This window comes from Corylus avellana, chromosome 5, assembly GCF_965113065.1.
Source record: "Corylus avellana chromosome 5, dhCorAvel1.hap1.2, whole genome shotgun sequence".
NCBI lineage: Eukaryota > Viridiplantae > Streptophyta > Magnoliopsida > Fagales > Betulaceae > Corylus > Corylus avellana.
Window position 1 is genome coordinate 30,882,421 of NC_142494.1, and position 13,611 is coordinate 30,896,031.

At 34.6% G+C, this 13,611-nt stretch overlaps 2 protein-coding genes across 2 annotated transcripts; one reads left to right on the forward strand and one right to left on the reverse strand.

Annotated features, from left to right (window-relative positions):
* Positions 1-248: 248 nt before the first annotated feature.
* On the reverse strand, positions 249-2,917 carry LOC132181082 (ribulose-phosphate 3-epimerase, cytoplasmic isoform). The gene is made up of 8 exons (XM_059594141.2): positions 2,649-2,917; positions 2,548-2,552; positions 1,713-1,775; positions 1,502-1,608; positions 1,298-1,395; positions 1,005-1,097; positions 883-924; positions 249-665 (listed from the first exon to the last, which is right to left on the reverse strand). The coding sequence occupies exons 1-8, from the start codon at positions 2,763-2,765 to the stop codon at positions 510-512; spliced, it is 681 nt and encodes a 226-aa protein (XP_059450124.2). The 5' UTR covers positions 2,766-2,917; the 3' UTR covers positions 249-509.
* Positions 2,918-10,092: 7,175 nt separating this feature from the next.
* On the forward strand, positions 10,093-13,287 carry LOC132183041 (uncharacterized protein At3g27210). Its single transcript, XM_059596433.2, has 3 exons — positions 10,093-10,543; positions 12,124-12,204; positions 12,419-13,287. Exons 1-3 carry the CDS (start codon positions 10,339-10,341, stop codon positions 12,919-12,921), a joined length of 789 nt encoding a protein of 262 aa, XP_059452416.2. The 5' UTR covers positions 10,093-10,338; the 3' UTR covers positions 12,922-13,287.
* The last annotated feature ends 324 nt before the right edge of the window (positions 13,288-13,611 follow it).

The following is a 13,611-nucleotide window of genomic DNA, read 5'->3' on the forward strand; positions in this document are numbered from 1 at the left end:
AACTTGTGCCTACCTTCAAGGTTTGCCAAAAGTCACCATTCTTTAAAAATTAATCTTAAATGGCTTGCATTTGATTGCCTCTAGCCAGTAAAATAATTATTAACTCCCAGCTAGAGTAGGTTCCACTTATATGCAACAAACAGACGAGAAGCTACAAATACAAAAGCCTAAATATGTACAAGTCCAGACTCCAGTATAGTTGAGCTGAAGCCAACTATTGGTTGGGGACAGAAGACAAAAGCTGAAAATGAAAACAAATGGTATTGTATCATATAAAGCTATTTCCAAAATGTTTGCAAGTATTGCCTCAGAACTCGAATAACTCTTCTGAAGACATTATTACACACTTCAGAAAGTACAGAACACAGATGATAGCATAAATACATCAATAAATCAAACCATCTTATTAATTTCTTAGAATATTAACTCTTCAAAACAGATCAGTGATGTACATACTGTAAATATGTTGGAGACAATCCACTCATCATGTATTTTGAGCTTGTACCATGTCAACTGTTTTGCTGGGCTTCGTCTACTTTCTTCCTCAAAAGGGATATTACTTGGGCTGGCTCAGAAGCTCCAAACACTGAACTTCCAGCGACAATACAGTTTGCTCCGGCCGAAGCTGCTATGTCGATGGTTGAAGGCCCTAAACCGCCGTCAACCTGCAAAATAAAGCAAGCTTTTCAATTAGTTGTCACTTAAAAATTCCTCATTATAACAGGATTCTATTAGCTATGCTGAACAAATAGACAACAAAATATGCAAATAACCATGAGACAATTTTTGAAAAAAGAAATCTCCAATAAATCCCAGAAGACGATAGGTTATAATTACTTGCCAGCAGAAAGTTACAAAATAGCAAACAAGAGATTGACTCACCTCTATATCAAGTGTTGGGTACTTCTTTCTCAGCACACGGACCTAGACAAGAAAAGTAGAGAATTAGTCATGGGAATGAACGAGAAATGCCAGTCACAGAAGAGCTAAAACTCTATCAAAACCTTCTCCATCGTCTCTGGCATGAACTTTTGTCCACCAAATCCAGGTTCGACAGTCATTACAAGGACCATTTCCACAGGGTTTTCACCTTCAATCTGTGGATTAAGGGAAAAACTATCATCTTATCAATTTAGAATTCACCAAAAAAAGTATTTACTAATACTCAATTATACACAGAATACCAGAAACCTTAAGCCATTTCGATAAGATTGAATATCCCCATGATTTAGCTTACTCTACACAATACAAAACCTAGCTGAGAACATGAGAATCAGAGGAACTGAGGAAGGCATACCAGGGGATAAACTTCTTCAATAGGCGTCCCAGGCTTTAATGACACCCCAGGCCTCATGCCCTTAGACTTAATTTGTTGGACTAGTTCTTGCCAATTTTCTGCAAGCACCATGAGACTCCTTAGTCAAAAAAGAAAAAGAAATCAACGAATAAAATAAGTAAAACTAAATAAAGCAAAAACAACATGTCAGACATCATAACCCACCTTTGGATACCTCAACATGAAATGTAAAACCAGAAGCACCAGCTTTTCCCAAAGGCTCAACATAATCAAGAGGATTTGTGACCATGAGGTGGCAATCAAGATAGGCCCTGTAAGAGATGAAAATCAAAACTTCATTTAGCTATAGTGGTAAACTTGCGCCCAAGAAAATTTGATGTCCAAAAAATTTAAGCGAAGGCAAAAAAGGTGTTACGTTGTGTGCTTTCTCAAACTCTGAATGACTGGAGCACCAATGGTTAGATTTGGCACAAAGTGCCTGCAGAAGAGTGGAAAACAATAATGTTAAGCAATTCACAAGTTACCAATGGGAAATAACTAGATAACATGCATTTATAGATGATATAAGACATTTCTTGTGTCTTATCCACAAGTATCCAATCATCATTAGCAACAAAGGCCAGTAAATGAGCATAATATGGACTTGAGAACCATCCAAGTTACACACTAATAATTCTGAATTCAGGCCAGACAGTTCCTTCGTTGTTGAGCAAGGTCAAGTGCCTATCTAAATTTCATACTGTTTATTGCCAATTTATTACCAAAAAAAAAAGGGCCTAATCTCATAATGTTTTCCAAAATAAAAATCCGAATGTCTTGACCCGTGATCCCACCTCATGTTACATTTTTAAGAGAGTTATCCCATCTAACAATCTTCCCTCTTCTTCAGAATATAATACCCTATAGATCACAGGATATAGAGAACCCACATTCTCTCTACTATATAAAACATAGCCCTCACATCATTCACAATCACAAATACCAAAATTAGACAATTGCATAGGAGAGGTATCAACATGACTGACCACAACCGGGCAGTAAAATACGATTACACGTAAAATACCACAAACAAACTTCCTTAAATACAAAAGTACATGCCTTGAAACCAATAATTGTACCAAAATTTAACACGCAAAAACACACAATTAAGTAAACGTTTGAACAAAAATTCATTAGAGAAAAAAAGAAAATAAGCGAAATTCGAAACCCCAAAACTTGAATCCAATTCGAACAAAGGCAGTGAAAAATACCCATCCTGCAAATGAACCGAAATAGATCAGTTAGTGTTGAACTACAATTATTTCGTTAGAATCGACGTGATTATATATTTATATTAATCGAATTGTAGTACCATGATGTCCATGTGGAGCCAATCGGCGCCACAGCTGAGCATGCGGTGAGCCTCGGAGGCCAAATTGGCGAAGTCCGATGAGAGCATAGACGGTGCTATTTTCGCCGAGACACCCATTTCTCGATTTCGGATCCGACGATTGTTCTTCGGCTACCACGGACACCAACGGAGTCACGGAGACTTGGAGATTGAGATCGCGGGGTTGGTGGCACTTGATTAGAAATGCGGCGTCGTTTTGACGGCAGATGATTTTTGACCTTTTGAACGGTCCGTGCTTGTTTACTTAAATTTTCCTTTACCTATATGTGGGCACGGGTCCATTTTTGGGCCCAACCCGCACTCCTCGGGTAGTAAAATTGGTACCCGTAACCCGGTTTTAATGGACAGTACCCGCGAGGTCTCAGGATTTGCGGGGCGGGTTTTGCGGGTCGGATCGGTATTCGCCTTCTTCTTTCCTTTTATCTCTCCTGCGTCTCTCTCTCTTCCTCTCGGACCCCCCTCTCTTCTTCTTCTTCTTCTCTTCTCTCCTTTGTTTCTCAAATCCTCTCTAGATCTGTTCGTGACTGCGTGCAACTTGAGGAAAGAAAGAGAGATAGAGGGTTTTATGGCCTTTTTTTTTTTTTTTTTTGTGTGTGTTGGGTTGGCGGGTGGGAAGAGGGAAGAAGAAGAAGATTAAGAATAAAGATGAAGAGAGGAAGAAAATGAAAAAAGAATAAGAAGAAGAAGGCTAGAAGCGGCGTGAGTTCTGTTCGGGAGTGTGTTTTTAAATAAATAATTTGTGTTTTTAAATTAAATTGCAATTTTTTAGTGTTTGGAATTACGATTTTAAAAACGCAAATTTTAAAATCGTGAAAAAATTCGCGATTTCTATAAGCTGACTAGATGATGCTTATTTGAAAAAAGTGTGAATTTAAACCAAAATCATGATTTCGCTTAAAAAAATATTTGGGATAATATTTACCTATTTGGCCATGAAACAACAATTATATGCTAATGTTATATAAACACTCAATTGATAAAAAATACTTCTTAACATGTTTTACCAAACATCAGTACGATTTTAAAAAGTAGTGATTTAAAAAACTCAATTTTTAAAATCACACTTATTGAAGTCTCACTCCCAAACGGGTCCTTAGTGTGGTGTCACATGAGTATAGGGTTTTTTCCTTTTAATTGTTGATCAGCGGGGTAGGGCAGGCACCTGCTGTCTAAAATTTTTATACCTAAAATCTGACCCATGCCTGCACAAGTTGGAAGAAATTCAACCCATTTCCGGGAAAAATAAAAAAACAAAAACAAATTTCGGGCGAATCAAGGCAGGTTTTGCGTACCCTTACCTATAATCAGGTATTTCATGACGTGGTCTTCAATTAGAACTACATAAATTTATTTCGAATTGAGTTTAATAAATTTTCTTCAACTTAATATATAAAATTCACATATGCTTGTTAATATTAATATATGATAAATTCACTTATGTGTCCGTTGGCCTTCTTCTCATAAAACAGTTTGATCTGCTCCCTCCTCCTCTCTCCTTCCTTTTCTATTCTCCGCTCCTACCCTTCCCCTCTCCTTCTTTTTTTCTTTTTTTTTTTAATTAATTAATTAATTTATTTTTGTAGGTGTTCTTCGACTAGATCAGCAACTTCACCCTCTTTACTATACATTCGTCCACCTTTCACCGTATTGTGCCGTTTGTCTCCTCTACAATCGCTGTTATTGCTTGCTAGTCGGTTTTTTGTTTTGAATAATTTCTTCTCACTAGATCTGTCCTAGTGAGTGAAGATAAATAATTAGATGTGAAAGATTATTTCTCACGGCCTAGATAACTAAGTGTGAGGAGTTATCTCTCACGGCTGGTTTAAATAAATTTTGTTACGAAATTTGACTATCTATGTCTTAGATCTAGTATGCTCGGAGCAGATCTGCTCTTTAACTATATTTGTACATAATTTAGTACAAAATTTAAGTCATAGATAGCACCTGATTGTAAGAATTTTTGTTTGTATCTATGACTTTATATCCTCATAGCATGTAGCTATAATTTTTGCAGAATTTTATTCTTTATGAGGTAAGAGTTTTTTGTTTGTTATTTTTAATTAATAAAATCCTTAGATTTTCCTTTCTTTAAAAAAAAAAAAAAAAAAAAAAAAAATCACAAGTTTCAACGAAAAGTGAAGAAATAATTAACTAACTTTATCTTTAAAAAAAAAAAAAAAAAAATGCCCACTGTCTTCTTATTAATGTCACCCTACGACCACGAAGGACCACTAAATTTAGTGGGGGCAACCACCATATTGGCATATTCTATAACTACCATGGTGATTGCGACTATTCCAATAACTCCGAGGCTAGTGAGACCCTCTCCTCATCTGGCAATTGAGACGTATAATATATCATTCTCTAATTTTCTTTCTATTTTTTCACTTTTCAAAAAAATAGACGTATAATATAAGCTTCGCTTTCTAGAGTAGGCCTGGCCCATATTTTGGGAACTACGGGCCAAGCAATCTGTTAACTCAGGCTTATAAGTTATAACAGACAAATCTAAATTATACATTAAAAAAAAAAAAAAAAAAAAATTGAAACTGTTGAGACTAAATAATATAAATAAATCTTTTAAGGGACATGGAAAACCATGAGAAGGAAGCAAGGCCACGTGGATGTCGCATCCCATATGAAAATTTTCTTTATTCCAAGATATCATTGAGTGATTAATTGCGTTTTCCAAATGCTTACAAAGAAAGAATAATGCCACCTATCATACTTTTTTTTTTTTTTTATTTTGCTAACATGATAATACTAATAGCCCTTTTGATTTCTTTCTAGTAATATTATATATTAAACTTTTATTTTGTTTTTATCTTATATTTTACATCAATAAAATAGGATAAAAATTATAATATATAGTTTTTTTTATTAATTAGTTAAAAAACTGATTGACTCGATCATGGGCTATTGGCAGCCGGCAGGTATGCTTGTGGGCTACACCGTTTAAAGCTACAAGACACCACATTTATTCTTTGGGTGCGAATCGTTAAAAATGATTTATTATACTTTTTTTATAGTTTGGCCTTAAGCACAAGCAGACCAGTAGAGTAGAGGCTTCAAATCTTCCACCTCACCCTTCTTTACTTTCGTGGACAATGGCCCCCCACAGCTATCCCCAGCCCATGTGTCTCTCACAAGATTTTCTTTTCCTTTCGCTGGACTTTAGCTGGTGCAATATTTGATTTTTCTCTCCCATTGGTAAACATTTGAAATAATAATAATTAATTAATTATTTCGGTCTATTAAATGGGTATGACATATTTTTAAGACAAAAGATTGTATTAAAAAAATTTACTCTGACAAATAAGATTTTGTCTGATTAGAACCTGAAGACTTTGATGGCCAAAAAAAACTGCAATGATTTTCACTTTGGCCAATTCTTGAGAGATTGTATTGTAGTCATTATCAGTATATGTAATTTTCCAAAACCTAATTGACCGCATTTTTTTTTGTTGAATAGTTGGATAAGATTAACACTTGGATTTTGTAAGAAAACTGAGAACCTTCTTGTTTGTGTGCTGAAAAGTATCTCACAAAGCATCCCCGGCTACTGCCACTGGATTATGACATGCAAACCGCCCTTTCATTTTCTGCCAATCGATTCACTTGGGTCTGTGTTAGGTAGTTTAGTAGTGATCAGGGCTCATAGAAGTCAATCTGCGCATTCAATTTTCCTTTGTTAAGGTAAAGCTGACATATATTTCTACCTACCTTTTAATTAATCAAGTTGCTTTAATTTTACAAATATTTGACAGATTTAAGAGATAGGGGTTATGAAACTCACCCGCCTTAGGAAGATAGACTCAATTCTTTAGCTTTCTCGACATATATAGACTTTACAGCCTGCTCTTTTAAGTTGTTTGAATTTTTATGAGATTCAAACAACCTAATTTTTAGTAAATTCTTATCCATCGAGTGTAATGTCTTCGGATGGAGATTGCATGCAATACTTAAAATATTACACGCAATGCAATAGCGTAATATGGACCGTTTATTTAAAATATCAGCCCAAAACAATAACGCATAGAAGAGAAAAAGGGTGTACAAGCCCCATGAATATAGGCTATAGCTATTGTGTGGCCAAACCACTCCCAAATAGTAGAGGCAGAACTACTTCCTCCCAAAAAAATAAATAAAATTTCTTCAACATTATATATTTTTTGATGAGATAACTACTTGAAAATGAATTGTTACCCCCTCTCCTCTCCCATGAAATAAAAGCATTCCTTTTAATTCCCCTACTTAAGATTTTACTTTTCTTTTTTCTTTTTTTGGGTGAAACAAACAACCTCTTTTAACCGATCCTAAATGTTACTGCAATTAGAATAATTTATGAAGTCAATATCCAAGTACTAAAAAGGAAAATAAAGATTGAAAAGAGAAAGAAAGGGAGATAGATACCAAACCCTTCCGTTTTTCTTACTTCAATTTGTTCACATTCAATAGAAAAGTAACCAATGGACCGTCTTCTATTACTATACAAGTTCATTTGCTAGGACCCATCTTCATACATTCTTAACTCTTACTACAAACTTGGTCCATGTTCAACTAGTTACAGCAAATATTAAGGCTCTATTTGTTAATTTTTTTTTTTTATATAGTGTTTTTTTTTAAGTATTTTAATGTGACATAAATATAAAAGTAATTTAATTTGAGAGATTTGTAAGTTTTTCTTAGTCGCTTTTTAACGTTTTTATTATTTATTAAAAAAAAAGAGTGTTATCCTCTTGATATAAAAGAAAGTTAGTTAATCTGTTGGTTAATTCCATCATTTTCAATTTTATGTGCTTATAGTCTCAATCACATCTCCCAAAATTTGTCTTTTATAATGAAAAAAAAAGAGATTAGTGGGGACATGATTGAAGGTTGAAACGTCTACTTCTTTGCTATAAATTAATCTTCCAATTAATTTCATGCCTCTTGTCAATTAGACTCATTATTTATGCCACGGCATTGTTGAATTCGTGCATCATGATTCATGTCTTTCTTTTCTTCATTTTTGTTTTTTTTTTTGTTTTTTCATAACAAAGTGTTTCTTCAATTTAATATATTAAATTGATATTTATCTTTAAAATACTGAAAATTAAATACTCTAATGATAACTATTATTATTATTATTATTTTGGACATGTCTGCACAAGAGGGGGGAGGGGGATTCGAACTAGTGACATCCGCTTCATTAGGCGCGGTCTCTGTTGATTAAGCTACCTCTTGAGGACGATAACTATTAATTTAATATATTAAGTTAAAAGAATTTACTCTATACCAATTTAAAGGAAATATATATATATATATATATATATATATATATATATATATATATATATATATTAAGTTGACAAAAAGTCATGAAAAAATCGACATTGTATTCATATACTAATTAAATTAAAAAATTAAAAAATTAGGGTTGGCCCTTAAGGGTGGTCGGACGACCCCTAGTCCTGAGGGCCAATTGAAAAAAAATAAAATAAAATAAAATAAAATAAAATAAAAAAAATTAGAGCTGGCCCTCGAGCCACCCCTTTCCCCAGTGTTGGTTTGTAGTCTGCTATCAAGGGTTTAGGGCCACCCCTTTCCCCAGTGTTGGTTTGTACAGTGTTGGTTTGTAGTCTGCTATCAAGGGTTTAGGGCCACCCCTTTCCCCAGTGTTGGTTTGTAGTCTGCTATCAAGTAGTTGGGCAAACTTCAGCCTTACTTTAGTCAAATTTCGACTATGTTTGTTAATTTATTTTTGAGAGTGATTTTTTTTTTAAAAAAAAAAAAGAAGTGTTATGGTATAACATAAATATGTAAAGTATTTTTACTCTTAACAGATTCTTGTCTGCCGGCTGAAGGGACACATGCAAGATTTTTAGTCTTTGTGGTTTTTTCTTTTCTTTTTTTTTTCAATCCAGAGAACATTAAAAAAAAAAAAAAAAAAAAAAAAAAAATTCCAACAAATGATGTCATTTATGCTAAAGTTGGTAAAGCATGGGATTCAAAGTTGTGGAATGGATTCAAAGTACCACTAAGTCCTTGAGCACCCTTTTTTTTATTATTTTTATTTGGCTACGATGTATTTCTTTGACCACTGATTGGTGGGAATTTATTTGCCATTATTTATTAGTCATGCATATAATTGCCACATGATTAATGTTGGTATAGATTAGGCTGTCCGTTATTCATGCGAGAGGCTGCGATCAACCTTTTGCGTTTTGACCATGGCGTGTCTCACGCTCACGCGTGTTAGACCAATGCTAGTGAGCCTCTTAAGTCTAAGCTGTCTTCCTTTGACGATCCCAGGCTCCCATGCTCATTGGTTTCCCTTCTTTCTTTCTTTTTTTAATATAAAGAATTTATGATAAATATTAATTTTGTATTTTTTAAATTAAGAGATTTAGATAATATTTGTTAACCTAATTTAAGTATATGTTTATATTTAAAATATTTAAAATCACATGTAAAGCTCTATATATAGAGTTGTATACTCAATTCAATAATTAAGGAAAGATGTAGCTTATAAGACTTTAATGTGTATAAGGTCGAACTACCTTAATCTCTATCTCTTTCATATCTTTTATATCTCATTATTATTATTCCTCTTTATATTTATCATGGGTTTCTATAATTTTAAATAACAATTTTTTTTTCTTACATGTCCATGTTCTATATTTATTTCATATTAGGTACCAATTTATACTCGGCCCCTCATATTCCGATATTGGTTTAATTTGAAATTTAACTTAATAAATTCAGAGTAAAAGTTTGTGTTGGTTGATTTCCTTGGAAAAAAATATGTTATGTGAACTTGGACTTGGATTTGTGACGTTCTATGTGCTTAATTCTTCACTTTGGAATGCAAGTGGACATTCTTTTTTTCTCAGATGAATTGAAAGTGGACAATTAAGAGAGATCTATGCCTAAATCCACGCATATTAAAATGGTTTAATTTAAACAACAATTAAAAATTTTGAAAAATTATCATAAATTTACCAAGATGTAAAGGTTGGTAATTCCCAAATGGCAAATAATGCAAATAATCCGCACTATGATTAAAGTGAAATAAATATAATTAGGAAAATGATTGTCGGTAAGACTGGCCAAAGTTTGCTGGAGCAAAAAGGTCTTCTGATATTTATTGTCTAAAATAATTAGAAGGAGATAACAAAATGACCAATAATGATAATCTTTATCCCAAAAAAAGGTGACCTTTCTGGCTTTCTCCTCCTCATTCATTTCCACAAGTATCACAAGTCCCACTGTCGGAATACCAAAAGATAAAATAAATTAAAAATCAGTAAAAATCCCACGAGCTGAAAACAAAAAACTCCCCAGTGGGGTCCTCTTCTCTGTAAAATCCACTTACACTTGCATACTCCTATACATTGATTATTATTATATATAACTTCCCTTTCAAGGCCTCTCTGTTTCTCTCTCTGCCTCTCAAAGATCTATCTCAGACTAGCTTTTATGCTAGTCTTTCAAATAACGCCAAAAACTGTCCTCCTCCTCTTCCCTCTTTCACCCACTTCCACTTTCTCTCTCTTTCTGCTAAAGCTGTTGTCTTAGCGCTGTATGGGCTCGTGATGATTAGACTGGTATTGGGTTAGAGACAGAGAAGAGAGGAGTGAAGACAGAAGAGAGAAAGAGAAAGAGAGAGATGGGTTCGTGTGCATCGGTGCATAGGAGCTCTGACTCGGCCATGAAACTCAGATTATCGTCGTTTGCGTCCAAAGACGAAAAGCTCGTCATCCCACCCTCGCCCGTTAAGGAAACTCCGACCGATGGGATCATCAACAACAACGGTGTGGCTGTTAAGTCTCAGCAGTCGCCTTTTCGATCAGGCACTAGTTTTGGAGGATACGGTATGGTCCTTATTAATTTTCCGTTACAGAATTGGTTTTATTTGATTATATGGCGGAAGAAATTAAATGGTTTTTTTTTTTTTTTTTCCTTTTTCTTTTTAATTTTCTTTCTGTGTCTTGTATCATATTTCGTTGTTGGATTTTCTGAGTGATGTGTGATCTGAAATGAAATTGGCGTGGGGTCTGCATATTTGTTTTTATATGGTTGAAGAAATCAGTTTACTATTTTGTTGGTTTTTATATTTGCTATTATGTTTGATTAGACATACTATGATTGACGTGTGTTTGGTGCTTGAGCTTCCTTTTTTTATTTCGTTAGTTGGATTAGATTAAATTTTTCATATACTTTTGAGGGAGGGGATTGTTTGGTTTATTCAATTCATTCATCAGAATATCACTTTTTGTTTTCTGTAATTACTAGAAATAAATCGGTGGTCGAAAAAAAAGTCTACTTCAAATGAATCGGTTTGTTTAACTGTGATAAAATTCATGTCAATTTCAGCATCCTCTCGATGCTGAATATGGATTTTTCTCCTTGGATTTGTTGTCTGCACATATTTATTGACGTCTTTGTTTTAAGAAGATGCTTTTTTCGGATTAATCTAATATAGCCAAATTCCAGTCGACTTTTTTCTTCTTATGGCTAATAGGTCCGAATTTATGGAGGACAGTGAACGAAAATAGATATGTTCGTTGCTAATAGATCCAATTCTTGTAGCGGAATTGTAAATAGAACTAAGATGGGTTGGATGAAGCTGGTATCCAGTCTTTTTGCTCTGAAAATGGCATCTGTAACAATCAAGGAAATCTTCCTTTGTTTTTTATTATTGTAATTCAAACATGGTCATAACAAAATACTATGTGGTTGCGCTGCTCGAACGGGGATTATGGTTTTGCTTTCTCGACCGGAACTGTTGCGTAGATGATAGATGTTACCAGAAACTTGATAGTGGAACAGGTCTTAAAAAGCCACGGAAAGAAAAATTTATAATATTATTATAATTGATCAATGATCTTCAAGCTTTTGTTACAGTTTGGAATAGTAGATACAGAAGTGTTATTATCTCCAATTAATATCTTCCTGTATACTTTATTATAGATGTGGAATTATTTAGATGGTCCCCTGCCTTTGAAAATGATGTATATGTATGGACCATTAGTTTAGGGACATGTTTATGAATGCATCTTCTGCCGCTGGTAGTGACTCTTGTAGATAAAATTGTATATACCCAAGCCTGGGCGATGGGTGATGGTTGGACCACTTTATAGGATAAAGAAAGGTCAAACAGATTTAAGAGAATTGATAAGAAAGAAGATAATATAGTTAATATCATGTACTTAGATGGAATATCTTCAGGAGAACTTGTTATTGAACATTAAAGGAATGCTGGCCCCGCAAGATGAAGGTAGGAATCATGTTTTGGTGTCTATGCTTGTGTGATATCATGAAAGTGAGTTTAATGGTATTTTTGCGACATCCATTGAGAACTGTTTCATCACAGCTCTTTTTTGTTTCTCTAGAGGTTAGTTTGTGCCTGTTCTAGGCTTAAAAGTTGAATTATATCTTGCTCATTTTGCAGGTAGCAAAGAGGAAACCTTTTTTGATTCCCAAGCCTGGTTAGAGTCGGATTGCGAGGATGATTATTTTAGTGTCAATGGTGGTAAGAACACAAATGCTTTGAGCCATTTGTCTTGCAAGCATGGATCACAGAAACACATTTCTTGTCTTGGATAATTTGCATACAGTGATTGTCTTTATTATATACGTTTGTTACCTTGGCTGCATTTGGAATGAAGAATGCAGAAGGTAGACGTGTGGAAATATTAGCTTGTTGTCCCCCAACCAATTTGTTGTGTTCATGGTCTGTTTTGCAGATTTTACCCCCTCCAGAGGCAACACTCCGGTCCATCATAACCTCTCCGTTGGGACCCCTAGAGTCAACAAGACCGGTTTTGAGAACAAAATTCCTGGTTCCGTACCTATAACATCCCCAACAGATAAGAAAAAGAAACTAGCCGAACTTTTCCGAGAGAGCAGCCGAAATGACCGAGATGGTGACGACCTAAATATCTCAGGCAACCAGAACATAGCCAACGGAAACATCCAAGCTCAACCAACTTTACAGTCTGTACTTGACCTCCCTCCAAAGTCAGCACATGGTACCCCTTATGGAACCAACTCTGTATGTAGTAGTGAATGGACTGCTAATGGAGACCACCCCTTAACAGAGAAGGAGAAACCATTCAAGTCTGTGCAGTGTTGTCTTCCAGGCTTGATTTCATGCCGTAGCTTTAGTGAGAGGAAGAAGAAGATGGACCCTGCTGTAGCTGTAAATGATGAGCCTCGATTTGCGACACCTCTGGTACAAGGTAGATGAAAGAATCCAGGATCTTGAATCTTTGGATCACAACTTCTGAGCCCATTCTGACTTTCACTTTCTTCAGATTTTGTAAAGTGTAAGAGATATCTGTTAAAGAACTCGATATATGGATCCAAGGGCATGTAAAAAAGCATTAGTGGAGATGTTCTCTGCCAAACTCCAACGAGGAATTTTACTATCACCTTCAATCTCAGAAATGAGGTCGTGTCTTCCGGTTGGAAGTTTTTCTCTGCTTTCATAATGTTTGAGGGAATAAATAATGTAATTATGTATTTCTTGTTAAGAAAATAGAAAAAAAGAGTACAAATATGTAATTACATAATTATGTAATTATGTCATTCGGTAAAATTGTTAAATTGTTTATGTGGTTTGACCTTGAAACAAATAAATATGTGGTTTCAAAATGAATTTCTAGTCATTATAAAATTAAAAGTCTACTCTCTAAGGTTTGGAATGAGATGGTTGGCCACCCAAGAACCAACCTCATAATTGGTCAATCTAGTGGTAATATATACAATGTGTAAAATCTAATATAGACAATGAGATGAATCTTCTTTCATTTTACTTTACTTGAAGTAAAGAGGTTGCCATTTGACTTCAGGTATGCCAATCACTTAATTGAAGGCCCATCTTGGCACCATGGCTCTTTGACGTTATACTGGGCCCATAAAAGCCCATTTGATCTGC

Bases quoted from the DNA above. Each gene is read 5' to 3' on its own strand.
- LOC132181082 (XM_059594141.2), bottom strand. From the start codon at position 2,765: ATGGGTGTCTCGGCGAAAATAGCACCGTCTATGCTCTCATCGGACTTC. The intron at 1,098-1,297 runs GTATGCCTTCCT...CTTAATCCACAG, and splicing joins TTGAAGAAGTTTATCCCCTG to ATTGAAGGTGAAAACCCTGT. The intron at 925-1,004 runs GTTTTGATAGAG...TTTCTTGTCTAG, and splicing joins TGCCAGAGACGATGGAGAAG to GTCCGTGTGCTGAGAAAGAA.
- LOC132183041 (XM_059596433.2), top strand. From the start codon at position 10,339: ATGGGTTCGTGTGCATCGGTGCATAGGAGCTCTGACTCGGCCATGAAA. The intron at 10,544-12,123 runs GTATGGTCCTTA...CTCATTTTGCAG, and splicing joins CACTAGTTTTGGAGGATACG to GTAGCAAAGAGGAAACCTTT. The intron at 12,205-12,418 runs GTAAGAACACAA...TCTGTTTTGCAG, and splicing joins TTATTTTAGTGTCAATGGTG to ATTTTACCCCCTCCAGAGGC.